Raw genomic sequence first — 26,425 nt, 5'->3', positions numbered from 1 at the left:
TGTTTGATAGCCCATATTACCTACTAACTATACGCAAAGTGAACTATAAGTACACTAATCTCACTCTGTAATGACATAAACATCTGTGGTCGTGTATAATGTGCTCTACAATGGCCTTATTTTTACATGGCATTCTACCGGTGTTAAACTTCAAATTTTTCAGAGCAAGTATACTCAAAATGCCTACTAAATAACTAAATAGTAGGCAGCATGGGCTTTCATACACAGTCACTATGACAACAACCACATTCGGTACCGATGCTCCATCAGTGCTGTCCATAAGCTTCATGTTTGGATTCGTAACGGTGGTTCAGCCTGACAAAATCTTGCTTGTGTTTTTGAACCAGACTGGGGGTCCATTGACTTACAATACAGCATTAAGAACCGCACATCAAGAGCGCTGCAGGGCAATATACTGTACATGTTGTATTTCAAGTGGCAATTACTGACAGGCAGCTGTGTGCTCATCCTAAAACTACTTAATTTCAATTATAGGATGCAAAACGACCATGAGTGATCAGCAGCAAACATTGCCTATCCTTGAGTCATACACAGCATTTAAAACCACTCAATTAGCAAAGGCCACCTGTACAGAAATAGTTCTAGGATGTTTCTGGTAGGCAACCGTGGGCTCATTTGTAACAGGAATGTACTGCAAAGCCATTTAAACTGGATGGTGGACTGCGTGGGAAGCGTGCAAAACAGGACTGAGTAGGAGGTGGGAAAAACAGAACTATGGATGGGATGCGCCAAGATGGCAGCCTCTTTGTTTGATGTCATTAACCATCCAACAATGCACAGCATCCTAAAATGAATCACCATCGCCAGTTTGGAAATACTAGTTGCATGCTCCACTATGGTATTGGCTGGAAGGACAGAATGACACCAATCTAAGAGGCTGCCATCTTTTCAAACTGGTACATTGATTCCCCCCTAACCTTGACACCAACAGCCAAACCCTCATTTGGTTTTTGATATTTCTCCTACATTTGGTGTACAGGATTTTATCAATTGGTGTTGGCAAGACTATAGTTTCGGCTTGGAACTATGACACTTGAATGCTGTACGAGTTGGCTGCCTGTTGCTAATTATAACCTTCTCATATGAGAATGTGGGTGGGACGGAGGAGCACAGAGACTGGTTCAACGCTTTCTCTGTCTGATACTAACCAAAACTAAGGGCGTTAAGCAGAGCCAGGCACAGGGGCCCTGTTTTTCAAATGATCCCTGCCGCACCGCTGGAATCTTGTGATTTGACTCTTATGTTTAAGGTTACACATGCCTTGGCTGGGTCACAACGAAGTGTGAAATTCTGCAATATTGTTAACATGAACTAGGGCAGCCATTCGTCAGTCTCTATTCAGAGCTTTTTTTTCTAACACTGAGGAATTGCATGCATTAAGCACACAGCACCAGTCACAAAAGGTGTGTTAGCTACATTGCATATGGCAATATCTCAATGTAAACACTCCAATTGAAAAATGCGTCTGCCACCCCAAGGTGACATGGGAATGCATGTATGGATCCAGGAAACAAAAGGAATGAATTACAGGGGACCAGTTGTAGGTGCATTGGGCACCAAGCACACTAGATAAAGATTTGTCACAGAGCTATTCAAGTGTTTCAACAGCAGACAATGGTCAATTATGTAATTATATTTCAAACCAACTTTGAAACCAGTGTCAAGGTCTGTTGCCAGTCAGGAATTGTACAAAAATTATCTTTGCAGGATGTAGGAAAAAGGGAAAATCCTTTAGCGATTGTGATTTAAGCAAGCTTTCTCCGGACACATTTTGTTCCTTCCACCTCCCACTGTATCCCACTGTATCCCAGCAGCCTTCCACCTACGAGAAACAGGCAGAAGGCATGTCATTGCAGCAATTTAGAAAGTATAAAATTAGGTGTAGTCAGAGCACACTAGCTCAGTGAGTTCCCTTCCTCCAGAGCTACCTGGCTCAGCGTGGTGACAGTACAGTTGGCTCCCCTCCCATGGTTCAGTGCGTTTACATACATTGTACATCCTGTGATTATGCTGTCGGTAGGGGTTGCTTATTACTTCCTCTCTGCGGTCAGTAGTGACAGTGGAGGGCTTTTTTCCGTGCAGAACAAAGGGCCCAATCAATAAATTAGCCATGTGCTGCTGCTAATTAACTCCTCCACCACCGGATGCGATTGGTCTAGGTCTTTATGAGCTATAAACACATGGCCAGGGAGGATCGCACTAAGACTGTCCCCTAGGACCACTTATACAGCAGGCAGCTTCATATTCAATACCAAATGTCATGCAAAAAAACAACAGGCTGTGGGCCAAAACGTGTGCCTAGAAAACTGACAGACTGTGCAGTCATGTTGCACAATTTGTGCACATTAGTATCTTGAAATGATGTCAAATATTTCAACAGCAACAGACTTGTGGACTATAGGCTATGCAGAAACACCCATTTTTGATTGATTCTGATTTCTCCCACTAATGCAATGCAGTCAGAGTTAATATGAATTTATGAAAATACACCAGCTTTTATGAGGTACAGAATCAAACAGGACTCAACTGCGATTCACATTGCTTCTCTCTTCATGCCACTGATGTCAGCATTAAATAACTGCACAACTGACACAGTAAACAGCATATTTGTTGATCATGCTGCTTTGAGAGAATGAGGCTCAAGCTAATAGCGTATTGGATGAATAAACACATTTTCCAAAGGTCAGTGCAGTCACTAATATAGTGAAAAAGCTTTTGATTACAGCTTTTATGTCAGGCAAGCCTGATAGATTTTGGTTAGTTTAATAAATGGCCAGGGCTGCTGTTGGTGACAGAGCTGCATACTAAGCAGCAGTGGCAGCTGATGTTAACAGTTAACTATGAGGCTCAAGAAAATATGACATTTCCACACAGGTGGACCAGAAGCAGAACTGATCAGAGGGGGAAAACAGTGGTCTTGGTTCATTAGAAAATAATGATCATTTTGAAAGGATAGATTTCAACAGAGGGCGACTTGAGGAGAGGGAATGGCATTTCTCTTGTTACTGCAATTTTCTGCACACATCTCCTTGTTAACTACAGATTTTATGAAAAATGTATTTGGCAACTGCTCTGGAAATTCTGTCCAAATCACCCACTGAATCTCAATAAGTAGAAGGTAGAGATCTAAATAACATACAGACTGATGTTAGACATACCTAAAGGATGTGTAATATCACTAGAGGTAGCAAACCAATCAGAGGAGCCCAACAGCAGAGTACTCAGTCTTTGCTGAGGCATTACACACACAGTGGAGACTGCAGTCTATAAGGTCATGTGTCTTTTTCTGACATGCCAAGGACTAGGCAGCCAGGAGGGGGGTGGGGTGAGGGGGGTGGGGTGGGGGGAGTGTGGACGATTTACTTTTGTCCATTAAACTGCCAAAGAAACTCACTTGCACATCAAACATTTTAGGCATCCCTTGCTTCATTGGTGCTCCATCTCATATGACCTGTCATGTCCGCCTCCTAACCAGCTCTGGCCTATAAGAGACCTGGAGCAGCACCCACACATTGCACTCTCACTCACTGAAATTCATTGGCTGCTGATTGATCCACGCACTGCAACACTAGTAGGATATTTATCCTCATGCACAAACTTAGCTCATGAACAAGTCATACATTCCACTCAATTCTTAGCAAAACAAAACACGCGAGAAAAGATCCATAGTGGATTGGATGATACACACAATAGACATCGCAAATCATTTGGTGTTAATTAGCCGAATGGCAGGATATCAGAGCCAGTCTCTCTCTCTCTCTCTCTCTCTATGGAAGGGGTGTGGCAGCGATGCGCTGATACAGGCAGCCTTCCTAACAATGTAAAACAACCTGGAGAAATACTGTTGTTCCAGTGTAGCCGCATTTTAGACGTCGTACTTTACATTTCCCCCGTGCTGTTCTCATTATGATAGAGTGACCGTGATAACCTGGGTTGCAGGTTAGCCAGGGAATGGCACCCACATGCACCCAGCCGTGGAAAACTGCTGTTACGGTGAACGGAGCTGAGGAAGCTTAAAAACACCCAGAACAGAAAAAAAACAAGTTTTCCCTTTCAGGTGATATATTAACTACCGCACTCACTGTTTCTTTACATTTTCACAAGCAGTATTTCTTCCACACGGCAGCCCCGCAGCTTGCCGATAGTCTACGACAGGTGAGCGGCTTCCTCTGCGCGTCATGTCATTCTTCGGCTACATTTCTAGCAAATGCAAATACATACAATACAAAAAAGTTTTAACCAAATGTTAGTGTGCAATTATTAGTGGCAGCTTGACTGAGATGGTAATATGGCGGAGGCAGGCTTCCAGTTTCGCCCCCCTGTGTGAACCGGTGCACGCCTACAGGCTACAGTCCTTAAGGTTTTCCTGGCCACAGTGCCTTATATACATTAACACTACCTCGCCTCTTGAAACCCCGACTGTCGTGAACTCCCCGTGCCTCCTTTACTCCGCACGCCGACCGTAAAACTGGCGCCCGTGCTCCACATGCAATAAGAATATCTTGGCATCACCAAAAATAAAATCTTTGCCAAATAAGTCCTCGCCAGGCATCCCCCCTGCTGCAGCCGTGTGCTGCCGGGTGTCTGTTCACAAAGTCGCCCAGACTGGGCTAATGTGTCGGGAATTAAAGCCGCAACCAAGTTCGGCTGATTAAAATGAGTATCGCAGCCTGTGAAACGGTAACGGTCCATTCAAAAACCCCCAGTCGGTGCTGCTGAACTGCAATGGTGCCCACTCACACTAGCTCCATCAAGTAGCCTGGGACTCACGCTGGGCTCACACTACATGCACAGTTTATTATAAAGCTTGGTCGGAGGGAAGGTCAGGATTTCGACGTCTGTTGCAGAGGGAGCGGACAGGCTACAGTGTGCAAAACCTACCTTCAGACCCGCTACTGGTTCATCGCAAGCAGTCAGCCCTTAAAAGATGCACATTAGCCAGCGGTCCTGCTTCTCAGGAGTAAAATATCCTCCTCGTTGAGGAAATTTCCAAGTGGCCGGGTAGTGTGAGCAGCGGCAGTGTGCGTGTGTGTGTGTGTGTGTGTGTAAATGGGGAGGGGGTGGATAATCCTACGATGGAGGGGGGGGGGGGGTGTGAGAGGAAATGCGTCATTATCAATGGACTCAGTGCTTTGTAGTCCATCTGTCCACCCTATCCACTGGAACTACAAGTGTGTGTGTGTGTGTGTGTGTCGGGGGAGGGGGGGGGGGGGGAGGGGGAGGGGGATGCTGTAATAAAGTGACAGTTTTAAATAGGGATATGCGTACTTTATGCACTGAGCTAAATACTTAACATCTAAAATTTTATTGAGAACAACATTGCGAATCCCCAAGGCAGATTTTAATTAACAATTAGCCTAAATTACTATTTTTTTTTAGTTTGTTGGGTCTCCATGTGACACTAACGCCATTATGTTAATGAGCCTGGGTGAAGATGAGAGTACATTCCCTCAGATTTTGGTCCCAAGCTGAAAGGAATAAAAAGCAGAGCCCCCTGGTGTAAAAGGCATCCAAACATCAACATCTGCTCAAATATTTGAGAGGAAGTGTGGAAATGCCAGTTGTTTGTTTCCCTGTGGGGAGACAGTGACAACTGACATCAAACCTGGAGCCTTTATCTTTCTGCATGTGGTTCACTGTGTGTGCAGAGAGAAGTTTGAACACTCCCTTGCTCATAGGAAAAAAGGGAATCGCTTTGTTCATTAACACAAACGCATAGTAGCTCTTGAGCACACTCACTGGACGGGGGGAAACTGCCTGGGAGTGGGACAACATGAGAGATATTGGATAGGGCACTTAATTAGAGCCCGTTGATTTTAGTTGGGGGGTGGTGCAGGACAAAAATATAAGAGGGGGGATTGTGGGCATTCCTTACATATGCTATAAGTGGATACTGGGTCCTTGTTGTCAGGGTACAGTCTGGTGAAATGTGAACCTCGGGGACAAGTTAAAGGTGTTGACCCCAGACGGAGCAATAGGCCTACAATCATAGCCAAATTCCAGACATTCTGATGTGAACTCCTAGTTACTGTCAGTGCTGTTAACACGCCTGTCCGTCTCCCTCACCCCGAGGTCTTTCCACTGGTGGGATACTCTATAATTCCACAGGCACTCCAGCATAAATCTCCAGGCAGACATTTCTGCCGGGAAGTTTGCTTTATATCTTTACACAATCCATATGTATACTCGGGTGTGTGTGTGTGATAAACAGTTGTTTCGAGAAAAGAACACACGCTATGGAGCCAGCTTTGGGCTCCAGGGAGACATTTCAACTTGGAAGTCTGTTTGTTTTAAGCTGTCCATAATCCACGCAAATACTGTGTAGTCTGTGTGGTATACAATTGTTTCTACATAAGAACACCCATGGAACCAATTTCCTTAATATCAGGGTCACAGGAAAAGGTATTACCTTTGAAATGAGATATCAAAAGGAATTATTTTTTTCACTCAGACATATTTTCATGTTGAAACTTATGTGGTTTCCTTTCAACAAGCACCCGCAGGCATGGAAGGAGAAAAAAAAAACACCTTTCAAGTAGTAGACCTACCACATCAACGGCAGAGACGTCAAAGTTTGGCCTGTATTCAACTTGACTGGAGATTAATCATTCCTGCTGTAGCTGTTTTCATAAAGCGTTTCAGCATTGCTAACATAAAAGCCAATGGAATCCACAGATGCTTTGAAAAAGTAACAGGTGAGTTTGTGATTGTTTCCAAGAAGAGCTTGATCCAAGATATTAGTGACCATGTGCCAAGTTAGTGGTGCTCACCACGAAGCACAGAGACTGTAACTATAAATAAAGACTGCATTTAATTTTTGGCCTACCAACTCTGCAATACTTTATCAATACACATAAAGTGAAATCAGACAAATGCCACCACCTTGTGGCTAAATGCATGTAGTACCAATGTGTGTTGCTATGTTAAAAAACAGGGCCACTAGTTACAATTGGGTTATAGGATGATTAAAATGGATCCCCAAATAATTCTAGAGAAATCAGTGGCTTCACAAACTGTGGGGTTTTAGACTTGACAATAGTAATCAATGTAAAGCAGACTGTAGGCTAATAGGTTAATAGCTTACAATGTGTTTGATTAATCTGCATAATAACCTGCAAAACAGTCTGGTTGCAAGAAAAGGTTCTTTTGAAAATGCAGTTCCTCAAGCAACCACAATAGAGCCAAGACACCTTTGAAAAACACTTACTTATGCTACAGCAAAATAATAAACATACTTCTGAAACCAAGCAAGTGGCTTGCATCTTGTACAAAGGTTACAAGACAAAGAAATAAAACATGAAGAACTAGAAGGGCACTCAGAGAGCGCAGATCTCCGCCAAGGTTCGTGCTATTATTGCTTGTTCGTGAGTCGGATCTGGATCCACTCCAAAATTTAATGGGTTCTTCCTTGGCCCATGCTACACCCTTCCACGAAGTTTCATGAAAATCGGGCCAGTAGTTTTCCGTAACCCTGCTAACAGACAAACAGACAGACAAACAAACAAACAAACAAACAAACGGCACCGAAAACATAACCTCCTTGGCGGAGGTAATGAATCATTTCCAGTAAGATTTTACTACAAAGTGAAATCGCATGTTAACACAAATATATTAATTGGTTGGGAATAATAATAAATAAGTCAATGTCAGCTTTGTCTCCATAAACCAACAGTACAAGCAGGTACATCATTTGCATTAGGAAATATAGGCTATAACAGTCTGACAACAGTCTATTGGTATGACTGACAACTTTTGAAAATGTTGGGGGAATTATCTGTACTTGCACAGAGCATCTGTGGAAGTACAGATAATCAAAATCTCTGCTTCAAGTTAGTGCTTTGTGAGTATTAGGCCTAATCACTAACAATAGAAATTCTCAGAGTTTGGAGAATTTGTACTTTGAAAAAACACTAACGAACATTTTCACAGTATTTCCATCCCTGCTAATATCAAACAAAATTGGGTAACTTCATTGTGACAGCCCAGTGTATTTGGTTTCCTATGTTTAGTTAAGTCAGGATGGCCAGATGGAGCAGTGAAAAGCCTAACAAAAGCATCGACTGTTTACACTGCATGCTCAACTTTAAAGTATCCCATCTAAATGTATCTGCTGTTGTGTGCTTTTAGAGAGTCTCACAAAAGTCGCAGAAAAAACAAACCCCACAGGCAACCACCCAAGCCTTTCCAACAGACCCCTCTACTCCTCTGGCTCTGGTACTCTGGGTTTTGGCTCCTTGATGGCAGATTCCATCCCCGGCAAACAAGTTCTCCTCCGCGCAGCAGTCTCAATCTTCTGCACCCTCTCCACGTCCCAGGGATGGGTGACAAAGCTGAGCACCTCCCCGTCCTCTACGCTCCCTGCCCTCCCCACCCTCCCTGCCCTGTGGATGTAGTCCGTGTAGGATTCTGGGAAGTCGTAGTTGACGATCAAGCGCACCCGGGATGTGTCCAGACCGCGCGAGGCAATGTCGGTGGAGATCAGCACGTCCTCCTTGCCCTTCTGGAAGTTGCGGAAGATGCCCGCGCGGACGGCGGCGGGCATCTCCCCTTGCAGACGAACGTGCCGCACCCCCATCTCTTCCAGCGAGTACCCCAGCCAGTTGACGGTGGGGGCCTTGTTGCAGAACACCAGAACGCCGCCCCCTCCTTTTTTCTGCTGGAGCAGCTTCACGGCTTGGTGGAGCTCCAGGACCTTGTCGGCACCTCTCACCTTCAGGAACGTCTGCTTGACGTGCGGCATGAGGAAGTGAAGCATCTTGCTCTTGATGGTCACCATGCTGCCGAGGTCCGTCACCTGGCCGAGAACTTCCCCCACGCCGCCGGGGAAGGTGGCCCCCACCACAAGCAGCTGGGCTTTACGGCCGGGGCCCCGTGTCTCAGAGGGCCCGCTGGCAATGTGTATCTGGAGCAGGATGCTCTCCAGCATGTTGGAAAAGCTGGGGTCGAACATGGTGTCGGCCTCGTCCACCACCATGAAGCTCAGCTCACTCAGGTCCAGGTAGTGTCTCCGCAGAGCCTTGACCAGAGCGCCGGGGGTGGCCACCAAAATATCTGGAGGGCCCTTCTTGAAGACCGTCTTGATGTGGCCTACACCTCGCCCTCCACCCACAGTCCTCGTCAGCATGCCAAACGGGGCGCACAGGGTCCTCGACGCAGCCGCCACCTGGTCAGCTAGCTCCCTGGAAGGCACAAGAACCACAGAGCGAATCTTGTCTGCTGTGTCCAGGTCGACCTCTGACGCCTTTTCAGCCTGCAGTCTGTGAACAATGGGCAGAAGGTAACTCAGCGTTTTGCCGCTGCCCGTCTCCGCGGCACAGAGAATGTTGTGACCTTTCAGGACTTTGGGGATGGTCTGCAGCTGCACTGTGGTGGGATGAGTGATGTTGGCATTGCTCAAAGCCTCCACCAGCTCCTTGCAGATGTGGAGGTTACTAAAGGTCACGGGTTTCCTCTCTTTGTCATCTTCCTCCTGCTGATTTTCAGTGACAAAAGGTGCAACAGTCTTGGTGTTGTTAATGGTGAAATAGTCACCAAATGATTTGTTGTGCTTCCATCCTTTAGAGGCGAGAAGGGGCTGCTCAAACTTGCCATGTACGTATCCCGCAGACTGGTTCAGCTGAGGGTTCTTGCTCTGGATCAGGAGCCTGCCCGCCTTGATGGTGTTGATTTTGTTTTTGCCTCGCATCTGCTTCACGTTTTCGACGCGCTTCTGTACATGTCGAGGAACGCGAATGACTACAGGCTCTTCTGGCGTGGCTGACGTTTGACAAGGACGAGTCTGACTGATGGACCAACGGACATGACCACAGGCCAACACTTTGACGAGCTCAGGACAGTGAATAGTATTTGAGTAGAGAGTCCTCGACGCAACCAAAGCCAAGTAGCCGACCTTCACAGGCTGCATTTTGCTGGACTGGTTCACTTGTAGCTAAGAGTTAGCTGACAGAGAAACATGTGAATGGTAGTCCAGAAACAAAAAGGTTGATCCAGTTTAGTCTCATGTGGATCTTAAAAAAACGCACTAAATGTTGAAAAGCCCACGTAAATCTAGTAGCATCGCACATTTGCCAGTGGAGTCGCCATGCCTTCTTGGCGAAGGTTGATGATGTCACTTGGGGAAAACAAGGGATGATGACGTAACGTATAGAAATACAATTTCTAGATCTGCCAGACAGACCACAGCAGTGATTCTCAACCTTTTTCATATCAAGGACCCTAATTTAGTCCACATTAGGGCCACGGACCCCCATTTGGGTCCAAATCTGAGAATATTTTTTATTGTTAGATATGATTTTGTCCAGAATTCAATGACTCTTTGTGTTGTAGGCTGAGAGATAACAGTTATACATGATCAAAATAGTCATTCCTCTACATTTTCTAATTGTGTGAAGTTCTTGTAAATGAAATAATGGTGAAGTTTAACAATTCATCAATTTTCTGGGGACCTCCTGGAATCCCCTCAAGGACCCCCGGTTATCCCCGGACCCTACGTTGAGAACCACTGAAAAGGAAAGGAAAGAAATGCAGCAAAAATATGCAATTTACAACTTTGATTCCATTAGCCATTTATTTATTTATTTATTTTTTAGTTTTGATGTGATGGTGAGCAGATTTGGCGTACAATGTGAATTATCATTTATCCCTGTAAGTTTTGGGATGGGGGGCAGGTGACCATGAAGCTGGCCAGAGTCCATCGTGACTTTGTGAAGGAAAATAAACTGAAAGGACTCCAGAGAAAATCGGAATATGCCATGAGCAAGGAAATAATTATTTTAGAGCCTACTGGCCTCTATCTGGGTCTCAGGTATTAGAAAATTGCTAATAAAATTGCTTTACTAGCCAGAATTAGAAAATGTCATAAAAATGGCAGCCCAATGAGCATCCCTAGTCATATCCTCTCCAACCCTGGGTATTGTCATAGTCAGTCAATTGATTGTCGCACTTGTGAATCAGCATTGCCTACAGTACAGTAATGTCAGAGATCGTGATAGGTTAGGGAAGAGTTAGAAAGAGCACAGTCATTGACACGACAGTAACTGTCAATAACTGTCCACGTGACTCCGAGTTCTGGTCAATCCCCTCGATCCCCACTGGCAAAGACCAGGCCCCAGGCACTGTAATGCATAAATACACTTGTCAATGTCAAAATTGTGACATTGTCATTTGTCTGATTGTTCTTGATCATCTTATTGATCATCTTGTTACAGTATGTAGTCTCAACTTACAAAATCGGCAGAACACATTAAGGCAGGAGACATTTTTTTCTGTTTTATTCTTATGTAATGTTTTCATTTTGTATCTGGCATACTTTTTGGGTGCCTTTCCTGGGGCCCCTGGGGGGACAATCGAGGAATGCTGCTTTGCTATTTGGCAGGGAAGCTAATAAAAGAAGAGACTTCCAACCTAATGTCACCAGGCAGGCGTCCAGAAAGGGTCCAAAGGGGGACTCAAGCCTCTGCTATTTCTCCCTGCCGCTCTCCAAGTGCCTTCTGGGAATGTTTTCATTCATGTACTTTGGTTTAAAGATTTTAGCTCACCATTATATTCACTTCTTCACAGTACAGCCATGGAAGAAAGAAGAACGCAACATAAAAAAAACTGCTATCTACATCAGTGCTCACTGTACCGCTGTCACATCCAGCATTGATCACACATCAGACACACTTCCCATGTGCTGAATGAATCAGCTCACGGATTGATTTACTGTAGCTCCAGCACATCAAACACACCCGTTCAGTCATACAGTGTCGCTGTCACATGTTGGCCACACTGAAATGCTTTGGCAGGCTGAATCACTATGAACTGTGTTCCTGTATGAATGATCTCCCTTATGAATGATTAAATAGATAAATCAGCTAATGAATGAATGAATGAGTAAATGCATATGAAAGAAAGAAAGACAGAAAGAAAGAAAGAAAGAAAGAGAGAAATACACATGCATGCTTACATACATACATACATACATACATACATATGCCAACAAACAAACAAAAAATTGCTAAATACATAAAGAGAAAGAAATGTTTTAATAATTAATTAAAACAATAACACTACCATAGCTATGCCATTTTATGATGCATAAACTCATATCTTAGTCAAGATGTAGATTTCCACACTTTGGACCCCAGTTGGTTTCCTTTCTTTTTATCCAAAGCCACTGGCTACTCCTTTATCACTGCATTCTTCCATGGCACAAGCACTACAAAATAAACACTTGTTAAAATGAACAAATGTCCCACTGCATATAAGTTTTATATGTCCAGACCCCAGGCTTGTGATGGTCTGGCTGGAGGCAAAGCTCAGACTCTCCAGACTTGGTCATTGTTCAGTTTCACAGACTGAACAGAAGAGGGCAGCATAAATCAACAAGGAAGGTTTCACATCATCTGAAATCCTAATCAGAGCTGTGATAGCAAGTCCGCAATGTTCTGTACTGTCTCAAGTCCACAATATTTCTTACACAATGTTCAGAGAAAAATCAAATTTAAAGTTTCTCTAACAATAATTATTCTGTATATTTTTTCCACCATTCCACTTTGCAACATTATCAGCCTAGTCTACAAGTCAATTAAGACAAAAAACACAAGGTGTATTACAGAAAATATTACATTGTGAATGTTGGAGAATTTATATGAATATAATCATTAGATTGTTTTTATACCAAACAGTGTCATTGCCTCAGGGAGCCTTTCATTCCATATCAACTGACAGTCTGGTAAAGGACTTTATGTAATTTGATATTTGTTGACATTCACCTAACATCATGAGCCTTGCCAAGGTGCTGCATTGCATTTCTGCAGTGTGTGCAAACCCCAATCCTTGAAAGAGTGACACCTCTCAAACAGGACCAGCGTGGGGGTTGAAGCTGTTTTTTTTCCCTTCATAACTTTCTTTACAAGAACATAATATCACAAACCACATCTACAACCTCCCACACAATTCGTGTTCTTTATCTTCTCCCTTCAAAGGTCATCTGAGAAGATAAGAGACACAGGTAACCTGAATTAGACTCTGGTGGGTCTGGAGGCACAACTGCTGCACAGGAGAAAGTTCAGTCAATCATGTGACCGCCATAATGGCACTCAATGATATGATCACTTTATATAAAATTTTAATAAAATGTATATTTATGACAAAGGTCAGTCGACAACCTTTAATCCAACCTTGAATTACCTTCATTTTTCATTGTTGATTTCTATGTGTAGACTTACTTCTGGCTGACGTTGTGAAATGTCAATATCAAATTAACTTATGAAATGATAGAAGAGGAACTGAACATGCAAGAGTTTTGGAATATATTAGTCATGCACTGACTTGGTCTGATGAGGACAGAGGAGGATGCTCTTTGTAATCACACCACAGCCCATATTTAGAACAACCAATATCTGTTGGCCTGAGCTAATCTGCTGGCAGAGAATCGCTTCAGAAGGTGGCATATAAGTCAAGGAAGGTTAAAACTTGCGCTTTTGCTTGGAAATAAAGACCACAGGAAATGTGATATTGATGCTTTCAGATGCATTTGTGAGCTGAGCGCCAGTCTGTACGCCCACATGCATCTAGCATTGGTGTATGTTGTGTGTCTGTGTCGCGAAAATAAGAGGGTGTTGTCTGCTGCGCATGCAATTTGTCTTCAGGATGAACTGATTTACATCAAAATGCACTCTTGCAGAAGTTATTTTGAGCATTATAATGAAAGCTCTTCTGTGCTTTTTTCCTCTTTGGTAATGATGTGCATGTTGTACAGTGATTAAAGTAAAAAGAGAAATGAAAAGTTGCTGTGGATTTTTACAAGTGACTATTGATTTATACATACAGAATATACAAATGTTGTTGTTTTATTTCATTGTAAGTTGATCATTAAATAAACTTCAGCACAAGATATTGTCCTATGTTAATGAACTAGTAGAATGTAGTAGTGAGGTAGGCCTTTGCATAAAACTTCACTTGTTTTATAGCTGTGCTTATCAGTGTTGCAAAAACCTTTAGTAAAACATTAAAAACTTGCTCCATAGATTCAGATGTTCTTGATCAGCCACATGTTATTGCTGCTTGTGTGTATGTATGTGTGCGTGTTTGTGAGAAAGAGTGAGATATTCATGTGAATCATTAAGATTCAGAGGACCATGTGCCTCCCAGATGTCACTGCAACATTGTTAAATTAGGCCTATCAAGCTGAGCGATCCGCTTTGAATTTGTACGAATGAAATGGCTAATTAAGTCAATTTATAAAAAGAAAAATGAGGATATTGTGTGTGTGTGTGTGTGTGTGTGTGTGTGTGTGTGTTTGTGTGTTTGTGTGTGTGTGTTGGGAGGGAGGGGGGTTGGGGGACATTGCATCAGACATTACAGAATTTGGATAACATCTATTGGAAAAAATTCCCATATGGCAAATTAATTCACCTATTTATCAAAAGAAGAAAACATGAGGAGTGTAATTGTGTTTTTCTATTATTAGCTTTGACTAATATCAACAATAAAAAGAAAGCAGAAAATATAAAATACAAATGCTGTCTGGCAAGAAGACAATTAAAGCAACAACAAGTTAAAGTTTTAGAGTGTAATAGGCCTCAGTGTTGCTTACCCAATAAAGATTTACCTGAGGAGATTGATGAGTTGGACTGAGGCAGAGAAGGTCAAAGGGGTTGGAACGGCCCATAAACAGAGGGATTTACTCTCTCTTTATTCTACCTGCAGATTTACCCTTACTCTGCCTCTGGTAAGAAATTCTCAGTAAGTCACAGTGACTAAAATAAACCAATGATTCACATTTGGTTATCCCCCAGAGCAGCAGTATAAGAAGCAGTCTGAGGGAGGATGAAAAATGAATGGTATCCCCAGTTGTCAATAATGTATGAGTTGATTATATTTTAGGGAAATATGAAGGGTACGAAGGCTTTTTTTGAAGGGTGGGGTCACAGTATGTTCACCCTCTCAACCAGCATCGATCCACCATGAAATGTTGATCCAGATGAACATTTCAGTATGATGCACTGGTGAGAGAAGTCCGTAAAGAAGTCAGCAGCCCTTCCTAGTGGCACTGTACAAAATGACTGAGGAGTGCACATTTGGGGGAATGTTAAAGTAGAGTTCAAAGCAGAGTTCTTTCTTTCTTTCTTTTTGAATCATATTAAACTTAACTTAAATAGGATCCAAAAGCTAGGAGCAAAAAGATGCCTATTCTGACCTGCCTATAGTCCCCTTCACAAATGTCAAATGGATGATTAGAAATTAGCTTCTGTGGTGACAGGCTTCAGGGATCAAAAGATAAAAAAAAGTGCTTTATGTTATGTCTTGCCAATCTGGGCTGGGATTGGTGCCACATAATATACAGTTGAGAGGTGGAATTGAGGGTCAACCACAATCTGGTGTAATAATGGTGGGTGGCTGGAAGAGAATGGAGGACCAATTAAATAGACCAAAGTGGATGCAAGAACCACTTATTGTACGGTCAGAATTTGTTACACTCAAATTGAAAATTTTGTGCACTTTCACATGATATTCCTCGTTTGGTTTGACAGCTTAGTTTCTGGAGGATAAAAAAGTAATGATTATTAGAAATAATTAGAGCACTCATCTCTATTATTATTAGAGGAATACAACAAATTAGAGATCAGATAAAACAGTTCGGGATTTTGGGTAAACTGTTAAAACAGATTACGGCACGCATTCAGTGGTGTCAATGTTTGCCTGTTGGATAAAAAAAAACTGTTTTGAAACATTGGCTATGTATAGTTAGACATGTGTGAGTCAGTATACATTTGAGGCTGGTGAGCTTGTAATGCTTTAATAACCTGTTTACAAACTACATAGGAGCACTTGACCGTATTACCCCTTTCACGGTGTGTGTGTGTGTGTGTGTGTGTGTGTGTGTGTGTGTGTGTGTGTGTGTTTTCTGCTGACGTCACCGCTGGAACTGCCCTGTCACGCGCTGTTAGTAAAAGTTGGGATAGGAGCTCCAGTCAGAGAGAGAGAGAGAAAGACAGAAAGAGAGAGAGAAAGAGAGAGAGAGAGCAAGGCAATTTTGCGGACAATTCATCGCCTTTGCAGTTGACATCAAACACTGGTAGAGCAAGCAGTTCCTTGTTGCCTTGGTAGAGAGAGAGAGAGAGAGAGGGAGAGAGAGACAGCGAGACGAGTGCCAGGCGACTTTCTCTGAAGTTGAAGCCAGAATTTCGCCAGTAAACTGCCGGAGGAGAGGAGCGGACGAACCGTGTTTTGGATTTGTTAGCTAAATAAGGGGGGAAAGACACGTTCGCTTATCGCTAGAAGTTCATGAGCTACATAAACAAAAGTTGAAGTTTGGCGGTGCTGCAGGCGGTAAATGTTGTGACATTTTAGGGGAGCATTGCTCTAGCCGTCGACGGTCGAGTGGCGGGGTAAAACCCGAGCTGTCAAACCCGATGACTACTGCAAACTGCACCGGCAATGAGGAGCTGGACTTCAGACTGATCTTCGGAGAGGACGGGCAACAGCAGCCGTTAGGCCCCGCAGGTCAGTGTGTTTTCCTCTGTGCCCAGTGGCACAGTTTATACTGTATGTAACGTTACTGGTAGTAAACTTGGGGCACAATGTGTTGTAGTTACCAACTCCTTACCCTAGAGTTAGCCAGGCCGCCTTCAGCAGCAGCTCCATACTGTGTGCATCCTACAAAAGAGGAACCGACCATAACAAGTAGTCTGAGAAATTGAAATATTAAAATATCACCGGTCTTTTCTATCGTGCCGCTCGCCGAGCAAGTGCCCGAGACAACAGCTGTCATTAGCTTGGTATGCTAGCTGGTTAGCACTAGTGCTGTTATTGCCGTATGCTGTTATTTTAGCTGAAAACCCAGCGAAAACTTGTGAAACACTTTTGCGTTTTTGCAACAGATAGCATGAATGAATGCCGTGTAACTCTGGAGGGCCTGCAACAGTGTTAGCATGGTTGATAGTAATGTAGTGTGACTGAGAAAGGGAGCAATATTTTTGAATGTTACTATCACACATTGCAACAAAGTAGAGCACGATAATAATGTCACAACATTCAACATTTTGTCCAGTAGTCGTTAGTTGTTTGCAAAGTACAACTAGGACATGCATGGTGTAGTAATGTTGTTGTGACACATTGTAGACGGTGTTATTTGACTGTAAACAACAAATGTTAAATTTTGTCTAATTCGTGTAATTTAATAAGCATCACACAATTTCTAAAACAACCTTGAGGTTGTTTAAGAATATTGTTTAATGTTGCCTAATATGAACAATTCACAATTACAATTATGCACAGGCACAGAGACAATTTTTGCAATGTTGTCTTCATACAGAGTTAACTAGTGGTTGACTTAGCTAAGTCAGGCAGTTTGCTTCTATCAGGTCCATAACTAACCAATCACACTAATGTAAAAAAGGAATAAAATTAGACGGTAATTTATAGTAGAATATAGGAAATAATATAATGACACAAGTACCATTCAAGTGTTGTGAGCTGTTATATTTTTAATATGGGAACCCCCCAGTGTGAATTAAACCGCTAACCTCTGTCCATGAAGTGACCCAAGACCTCAAAGATATTCACCGTTTCAGATGAGAGGGCACACTTGGAGGTGAGGTGGCCCTTATCATTGCACCTTGGCAAAGTTACAAACTAAAACACAGTCATACTGTTTATCACCTGCGTGGAGTAATAATATTTTCCTATTGTGCACAATTTGACTTCAACGGGGGACCTGAACTTTCGGAGTCACAAAAGTTTGAAATTATCTCTAGCCACTGCAGGTACGTTTTGGCTGTGTCTGGTTAAGTTTGCCAATTCTATTAGCTGCTTTGGCAGGTCCCCTTTGGCATGTGTTCAGTTTTTTATATTTGAAAACTATGTTGACCTTTGAAGCTTAGAGATCAAATTGCCATTGAAATTCTGAATCCATTAATCACTGTGGGTGCTTGATGAAAAAAATTGTTTCACGTGCTAGATGTCACAAATATAAGGGGCACATGCATGACGGAGACATACAGTGTTTGGGAATATATTTACACTTACAGTATTGAGGAAACTTAACAAAAAAACCCCATATCTATCTTTAGTAAGAGGGATTTAAACTAGTGATATACCAGTCACTTCTCTCGCCCTCAGGGCATCTCCCCTAATGTGACGTTCATATTCCAGAGCAACTTTTAAATAACTGCAAACAGTAAAATAAGTCAGCATTTATAATTGACCATGATTGCAAATAGCCTACATGGGACAATAATGCAATGCTAACGACTTGAAAAGAATTTAGGGATAGTTTTTCTTTTCTTTTAATAGTATTAGTAAACTAATATCATAATAGAGAAGAAGAGAATGAAATAGATTATGCGGTGGCCTGGCTTTGTTTTGCTTGTTTGTTTTGAAATGAAAGGTAATTGAATAATTGAAATAAGGGCCTAGTAATAGAATAATAGTAGAAAGTAAGCAAACTATCAACAGAGTCTTTATTATGGAGAAATGTGAATTATGGCAATTAATGGCTTTATTTGATAGCCCAAATATTCTGGATCCTTTTCCAGTAAATATTATAAATGGAAACTAAACTTTGAAACTTTGACTATTCAAGCATCTTAATAAACATTTGTTGTTTTCTTTTCTTTTTTTTATCTTTTCATTAATTTCTAAGAGCAATATTTCCAGTAAACAATGAGAAAAGTAATTGTGTTCTGTGGGGACAAAAATAGCTGCCAATATTAGGATAGAAACTTATTTATTTTTGTTAAAATTCATTTTTTATTTTTATAATTTTGTAAATTACTATATAGTTTGTGTTTCTTCATGGTTAGCCAATCAGACCTTACTGTCTATGTGTTCCCTTTTTGATATTTGCACCACCTTTCTGCTTTGTTGGATAGTATACAATGGAGAGTGTGTCAGAAATGATGGGAGAGAGCTGGGATAACATGTGACGAAGGTCATGAGCTGAATTTGAACCCACAAAGTTATGAATACATGGCATACGCCGCGGCCGCTCATCCACGCTAAGTTGAGCTTCATCATTTTTTGCTGTCTTTGGGCCTAAACCCCTGGTTCCATTGAATAGTCAGACTGTGTCCTTTTCATGAAACTATGGCAAAGTAATGAGTCCAAGAAGGCTTGGCTGGTGCTCACAATCTTCAATCAATTTTTCCCTAGATTAAAAAAGAAGTTTAATTTGGAGATGGGGCAAGGGGAAAAACTGCAGTTGGAATAAGCGTAGGAATAAAAGCGCCACTGTGCAAGTGGTTTTAATCTGGTCCGGACTGTATGACTTGGCCCAAAAGGGGAGCGCCTGTCCACATTAATAACTGGAGTGTAATACAGGATCACACAGCCAGAGTAACAGTGAGTTGCACACTCCTGAGTTGAATTGGTCTCCTTCTCTGCAGGCCAGACTCAAGTCAGGGCTTGTTTTTGTAACAACTTGGAGAACCTCTATTGTGCATATCTGACAGGTTTCTCTTCCGCTGAGCCTCTTATTGTTGTATGTTGCTAGAATTGGACTGTGATTATTATAATTGATCATTTTAATATGCACACAGCCAATCCTCAAGTAAACCAAAACTTTTAATTGATTTCAAGAGGTGTTGTGGGGGAAAGGAGAGGTTACTTCTCACAGAAGTCTTAGAAACAATAACTTTTCAGATCCATTCTGGCTCTCCATCATCACAAGTACCACTTTTTCTCTTTTCTTTTTCAACTCCAGTACCAAAAGTTACCATATCGTACCTTTCTTTCTGAGAGAGTGCATTTTATGGGACTGCGAGGCTACTGTCCATGATAGATGTTACCCTCTCTTCAACATCGCTGCTCTAAATATTTTCTCTTCTTAATTTTCTCAGTTTATGCAGCTGAATAGTAAAAGTAGGCTAGGTGTGGAGCCATTGAGAGTACACTCTAAGCAATAAGGCCTCCCCCTATTCCTTCACTCTCAAGTCCAACCACAGTCTATGTTGCTGCCTGCCAGCCCACCCCTACTTCTCTGTTTCTCTCTCTTTCTTTCCTCTTCTCTCTCTCTGTCTCTCTGTCTGTCTGTCTCTCTTTTTCTCTGTATGTCTCTTACTCTATCATGAGTGATTTGTTGTTCAGGAAACAGACTTCCCTTTGAAGTGAAACATTCCACTGTTCCATTCAGAGGCATCAGGCGAACTTAAGGGTTTTCCCCTGTTAAATGTATAATGCCAGTTGAATAGAAGCACAAATCCCGCTATGAACTCACCCTTAACTGGAAAGTGAGATAGTGTACCGATTATTCACGTCTCACTGAAAAAATCTTGGGGAAGGAAAAATAATAGGTTTTTACATCAAGGCTAAACTAAAGCTGAATACATTTACAACACTGGCATATTTAAATTTAGTAAAATTAACCAGTTCAGACCAATATCCCAGAATTACTGTCAGCATGTCTGTATAGTAAGGCAGTTAGTAAGGGAAATAACCCTATAATTAACATATTTAGGTTGACATCATCTTTTGGCAATCACTGAATAGTTATTAATCAATAGTAATTGCATCTTAAAGGACATATTATTTTTAAGGCATTTGCCTTATTTGCATATGCCATATTTGCCATAATGTTCAGCTTTACAGAATAGTTCACTCCGCTACAGAACAGGTTTGACTTGCCCAAACCTGACTGGACCAAACAGGACCCAAAGAACTTGGCTTTGGTTAGGCCGGACAGAATTTCTCACATAAATGTTTGTGTTTTGGCTGAGCTCGGCTTCTGAAGTATTGTGGAAGAATACTGTTTTCACCCATTCATTGTAAGAAAATGATTAGCAGTTTTGGGCTTTTGTCCAGTTTGTTACATTGTGGGAAAGGCTTTTATGTTGCTCCTTCAGCAACCTGAAACCCTGCTTGTTTGCATTGTTAGCATTCCTCATTTAAAAAAATGTTTATGGTTTACCATTTAGTTTGTGGCTAGTGGCACCCATTGATTTCATTTAGGAGTGCTAATAATGAAGGTGATTTTTTCACATTGTGACAGGTGCATGGCGCAGAAGAATGACAGAGTAAAATTCAGTATTTCAAACTTGACTGTTAAGTGGTAAACTGGTCTCCTGGTTGTTCATGTTCTGAGCAACTTTATGCATACGGGCTGTCGGTCGCTGACCTTTCCACCTTTTAGCCTACAGCTAACTGTCACGGTGAAACAGATTGCACTGAAAGTGGTAGAATTAGGTACTAGTGTGTGATGGTGACACAGGCCACAAGCAATGGCCTCCAAACATTTGAATTGGCCTTATCCCTTAAAGTACCACTTATCCCAGTTGTGAGAGAGTGCCTACAGTGAAGTGGTGTTGAGAGTGGCAGAATTAGGCAATGGTGAGTTAGGGTTACGCGGGTCACGAGCAGCGGCCTCATTGGGTGGCAGAGGTGGTATGAGGCAGGGGGGCAAATGTGCCCTTTATGGGTGGCAGAGTAGTGGATCCATAGTGGAGGTGTCTGGCTCTCTGCCCAGACATGCCATGTGGGGTTCAGTTGGCAGGGTGGAATGAAAGGAGAGGGGAGCGGACCGCTGTCTCCCTGCTGTTAAGGGGAACGTGAACAGTATTTTTGTTTGCTCGCTCTCCTCCAGACCTTTCTCTCTTTTTGTTTATTTTTATTTCCATCTTTGTTGACTTGTTTTTTTTTTTTTCGTTTTTTTCGTTTTTCCATGCTTGAAGGAACATTTTGTTGGTTTGTTGGTTGTCACCACACCAGCAGAGAACATTGCAGACCCACCACCAGGACCGCGGAGGCTTCTTTCCTCTCTCTCTCTCTCTGCTTTCTCAGGATGTGAGAGAGACCACCATTGACATCAGAGAGTCTGATCTAGGCTAATGAAATCTCCAGATGCCAGCAGTCGCCACCACCGCTCAGTAACTAGTCAGGTTTGATTCGGCTCTGTCATGCAGTGACATTTTCTTATCTTGTACCTGTGGGATTGACATTTTCGTGGTCTGATATCGTAGCACGTCGAGGCATAGTCTCAAAAAGACAGTTTCTGAAATTGTCAGGCTGACAGCAGCTAGTGGAGAAAGCTCTTTTGTCCTTGCTTAAGTTGTTGTCATTGCCCTGCTTCTCTGGACCACTGGCTCGGTCCTCTCAGTCCTTGTCGTGGGAAAGACTGAAATTACATCGCTCTCATGGTGGACTATTTTGAGCTCCCAAAGAGAGTGGCAGAGGGCAGGCGGCAGGTTCTAGAGACTCGTGCTTAGAGCAGGAGAACCCCTCTCATCCCAGCACGTCTGAAGCCATCCACTTTTTACTGCTCAAGCACTTTGCCATCTTGACGGGGAGAGGAGTGGAAGAATGCTGTGCGCCACGTCGCCAGGTGAGTGTGTCGGCACTCCCAGACACTGGCCAGGTGTGTTCTGTGTCTGTATGTATGTGTGTGTGTGTGTGTGTGTGTGTGTTTGTGCGTGTGTGTGTGTGTGTGTGTCTGTGTCTAGACTTTGAGGTCGAGGGGTGGGAGTCACCACTCAGACAAGCAGCTGTCATTAAGGTACAGGCTGTCCTGAAGTGTCAGAAATAGTATTAGATCTACCAAAAAAAAGAGAAGACAAAGAATTATAAAACTGTAAAAACATACAGCCAATTTAGTAATAGGACTCCAGTCCAAGGTTGAACTGCATATGACCAGCATAAGGTTTTGCTGATATTGTCTGTATGCATTGCACTTGACTCCCACTTGGCTAATGTACACTAAGCTTTTATCTTTTTTAAGGAGAGAACACTATTAAGGGTAGTGGACAGTGTTTGACATTTAGCCTAGTAAGTGTCTATAGACTGCGTTAACCTGGTAGTGTCAGCTAGAGGACTGTGGGTGAGAGAGAGAGAGGCTAGGAAGCTGCATGTTCTAACATCTATGGAAATGTAAGAGAGAGATAGAGGTAAAGGGTCAGTCAGTCAACCCATGCATGAGGTCCACATGTGGGGCTAGATCACCATGTGGGTGCCCCCTAACCCCACTGAACTGAAGGGGTCCCAGCACCCAGCGTGATGAGAGAGACGTTTGTTTCCTGGGGCGAGGCACGAGCAACTATGTGTGGCATCTGTCTAGTTTAAATTTAGTGTAACTGAAGCTACCGCTGGCTGCGCTGTATCAACATGCCAGGGGCCGCATTACGCCAGAGAGAAAGCTGTTGAACTCTTGCATTTAGTTAGATTTTTTTTTTCTTTCTCCCCCGGCCTCCTTTACTGAGAGGCGGGGCTAGCTACACTGGGCTTAGGGTGGTTTGAATCCCAGTTTATTTTAGGCTACCCCTCAAAGCCATGTTTCAGGCAGGCTAATGCTTGGTATTGGCACCCTATGCAGTTATTCTTGACCCACTCCCATTATGTTCCATATGATTAAGACTGAAATTTTCCAAAAATGAAATATGAATTATAAAGAAATATTAAGAAATACTGATTGTTGTAAAGCATGTTTATTGGAGAACATGTGGGAATTATCGCAGCAGGGTTGTGACGTAATTGGAGAGGTTCTATCAGGATAAATAAGAAAAAGGGTAGCCACTTTAGTCACTTTAAAAGTAGGGATGCACAGTGATGTTTTCTGGGGCTGATATTGTTGATTTTTTAACAGTGTGATCCAATCCAATCACTGATTAAAATGCATTTTACCCAGACTTTCTACTAACAATGGCACATCATGTAAAATTGCATAGCAATTCAACAGATTGTTCTCATGGCTGCCTTTCCATGTGTAAATAATTGTGTGTAAATGTGTTTATAATTTATCCAAACAGAAATTACATGTTAGTGTGTGCTTTGATGACTGAGGTGCTTACTTACTTTTTGCCACTTGTAGCGCATGAAAAGTCTTTCATTGCAGCAGCTTAGGCTCTGTCTTCTGTCCAATATATTAAACTGGGTCTAATCTATGATCATAGGCTGTGAAATGTAGGCTCTTTCCTGATCTGACAATTGACAATTCTTTTTTTTTTCAATCGATTGGATTGGTGGCTGATCGACCAGCACCCCTATTTAATATTATATTTTATATAACTACTACTTATCCAGTGTTGTCCCTTTGAAACTAATGATAAGTTTTGGCCGGAACAACAATAAAAAAAAAATAAAGATTTAGTAATATAAGTAGAAGCCGACTTCATAACAAAAAGGTGAGAGACAGAGAAGAAGAAAAAAGGGAGGGAGAGACTACAGAAACATAATCCTTGCATAATCCTAAAACAATCAACTTTATTTAAGACAGTTTCCTGTAGGCTTGGCTCATCAAAGGCATGTCTTTGGTTCTAGCTGTATGTTTCCAAATCACAGTATGTGGGATAGACTGGTGGTGCGGATGGTTGCTTTATGATCAAGACTTTGGTGACCTAAGACATTTTAATGGGTGTGAAGGTTGGTGAGCAATGGTTTGTCATGTTTTAGGGGAAATCAGTGCCTGGTTCATTAGAGTTGGTCTAGTCTAGATGCAGCCTTTTTGTGAAAGATCATGCCACATGTCGATGTAGGATTTGGGACTTGTGATTATTTAGCTCAAAAGAGTTTATTTATTTATGTATTGGATCTCTGTGATATTAGAGAGATATTTTGGTCCTTATGGGATAGACGTGGTTTTCTTGTCAGACATGTGTGAACCTGTAGGGGCTGTGAAAAAGACGTAGAGCAAGGGATTGATATTTTCAAGGTCTTTCTAGATTTTAGTTTAGGGGAAATTGTTGCCTTCCTGCTTTCCCCTTGATTATTTCCTGCTTGTTTTTTGTGTTGTTTTGTGTTGTCTTGATCACAGCCCTGATACAGAGTAATAGGGCTGTTAGGAAGCTCTCCTCAAGCAGAGCAGAGGGAATCTCTACCTAGGGTCACTGCACTTCCTACCCTTCCTTACAATCCCTGAGCTCCAAACTCCGTCACCACCACCACCTCCCCACATCCTCCTCTATGGGTGCACAAGCTACTCAGAGGGCTGGTAATGGTGCTGCTGGTACAGCTGTGTAATTAACCTGTGAGAAGATGGGGTCAAGGGGGGTGGGGGTGGGCAGTGTTGACATCATGTGGAGACTAGGAAGGTGTAAACAGTCTCAAATATGTATACTATTAGGGCTGTGCAAAAAAATCGATACAGCTGAGTATTGCAATATTTTTTTCCATGATACTGTATTGATTTTCCAGCCCCTTGTAACGATACATTAAAAAAATTATTCATGTTTTAAACAGATTTAAAATGTCCTTGTTTTGACTCAATTTGTCCGCTGAGTCATCACTATAATGTGATGTACATATTAGACTACCCAGGTGGTACACAGCAAGTTGTATTTTCAGCTCTATTTTTAAATTTTCAGTAAATTATGTAGAGTATTGCAATGTATCGCAATATGTATCGTATCGCAATGTATCGTGATACAATCGTATCGTGATACAATCGTATCGTGACCCATGTATCGTGATATGTATCGTATCGTGAGGTCCTTGCCCAGCCTTATATACTATTTTTACTTATTTCTGTACCTAGCACTTCTTTGCTGATACCTGGATATTCCAGGAATCAGACTGAACTTTTGGCCCATGCACTCTTTAGCTATATATTGTCTTCTTGTAATGTTGGCGATGTGAGAATTTAAGCTTATACTACTGTTGCACTTGACTTGCACAATTGACAGTTGTTGTGGATAGATCGGTAAAGGGATAGTTTGTTTTTTTGTGGAACTTTGCTATTTTTCCTACTTAACCCAGAGGCAGACAGACTGTGTGCAGTTTGAAGAAATGGAAAAGATTAGCTTAGCTAAGTTGTTGGAAGTCTACAGGATCAAGTAGCAGCTCCTCTCAAAAGTAGAGAAATAGACCTTTTAACTTCTCCAAAGGCTGGTCTCTATGCAGCACAAACATTCTTCTTCGGTTGGCATAGGTTGACACACTTGCACCACCAATCCCCTGCAGATCTGGCTCTTGCCATCGCTCTTCTGGCTCTGCCAATTCAGCCTCCCTCCGTGCCCTCTCAGCATCCAACTCCTGGAGTTCCTGCTCAGTATATTCCGGCTCAGATAAATATGGCTCTGAAACATACTGGTATTCCTCAAAGTCCAACATGGTTAGCCTATGGTCATTTTCGATAATAGCAAAGACCAACGGCTATGAGCTAGCTAGATAACTCCTGAAAGTTTTGAGTTTACAAAACTGCACTTTCACTTGAGAGAGTGGAGGCAGAACCTAATAGGAACTTGATAGGAAGTTGATATAATCTCATTTCTTTATTATTAGTCAAATTAACGACTTTATAAATATGTAAATTACAATGTATAGCTTTGTTAGACCAGCCATCCATCTTTGGAGAAGTTAAAAGGTCCATTTCCCTACTTTCGGGTCCCTTTTGATCCCGTAGACTTCCAGGAATTGAGCTAAGCTGACCGTTTCCATGCCTTCAAACTGCACGCAGAGACATATAAAAGGCACCCACAAGTTTGTCTGACTATAT

At 42.3% G+C, this 26,425-nt stretch overlaps 2 protein-coding genes across 2 annotated transcripts in view; one reads left to right on the top strand and one right to left on the bottom strand.

The window, feature by feature from the left end:
- Positions 1-7,537: 7,537 nt before the first annotated feature.
- ddx28 (DEAD (Asp-Glu-Ala-Asp) box polypeptide 28) lies at positions 7,538-10,104 on the bottom strand. Its single transcript, XM_071531017.1, has one exon. It carries the CDS (start codon positions 9,923-9,925, stop codon positions 8,219-8,221), a length of 1,707 nt encoding a protein of 568 aa, XP_071387118.1. The 5' UTR covers positions 9,926-10,104; the 3' UTR covers positions 7,538-8,218.
- A 5,903-nt stretch (positions 10,105-16,007) lies between these two features.
- Positions 16,008-26,425, top strand: part of nfatc3a (nuclear factor of activated T cells 3a) — a 72,831-nt gene continuing 62,413 nt past the window's right edge. Inside the window, exon 1 of the mRNA XM_071530944.1 lies at positions 16,008-16,512. Within this exon, the coding sequence (XP_071387045.1) occupies positions 16,422-16,512 (91 nt within the window). The 5' untranslated portion in view covers positions 16,008-16,421. The remainder of the gene's footprint in view (positions 16,513-26,425) is intronic.

The sequence above is a fragment of the Centroberyx affinis genome, unplaced genomic scaffold (genome assembly GCF_046629955.1).
Source record: "Centroberyx affinis isolate AG114_WGS23_722 - 3 ecotype Tasmania unplaced genomic scaffold, CSIRO-AGI_Caff_v1 ptg000139l_1, whole genome shotgun sequence".
NCBI lineage: Eukaryota > Metazoa > Chordata > Actinopteri > Beryciformes > Berycidae > Centroberyx > Centroberyx affinis.
The sequence above is the reverse complement of the archived record's forward strand: the minus strand, read 5'-3'. Positions and strand labels throughout refer to the sequence as shown.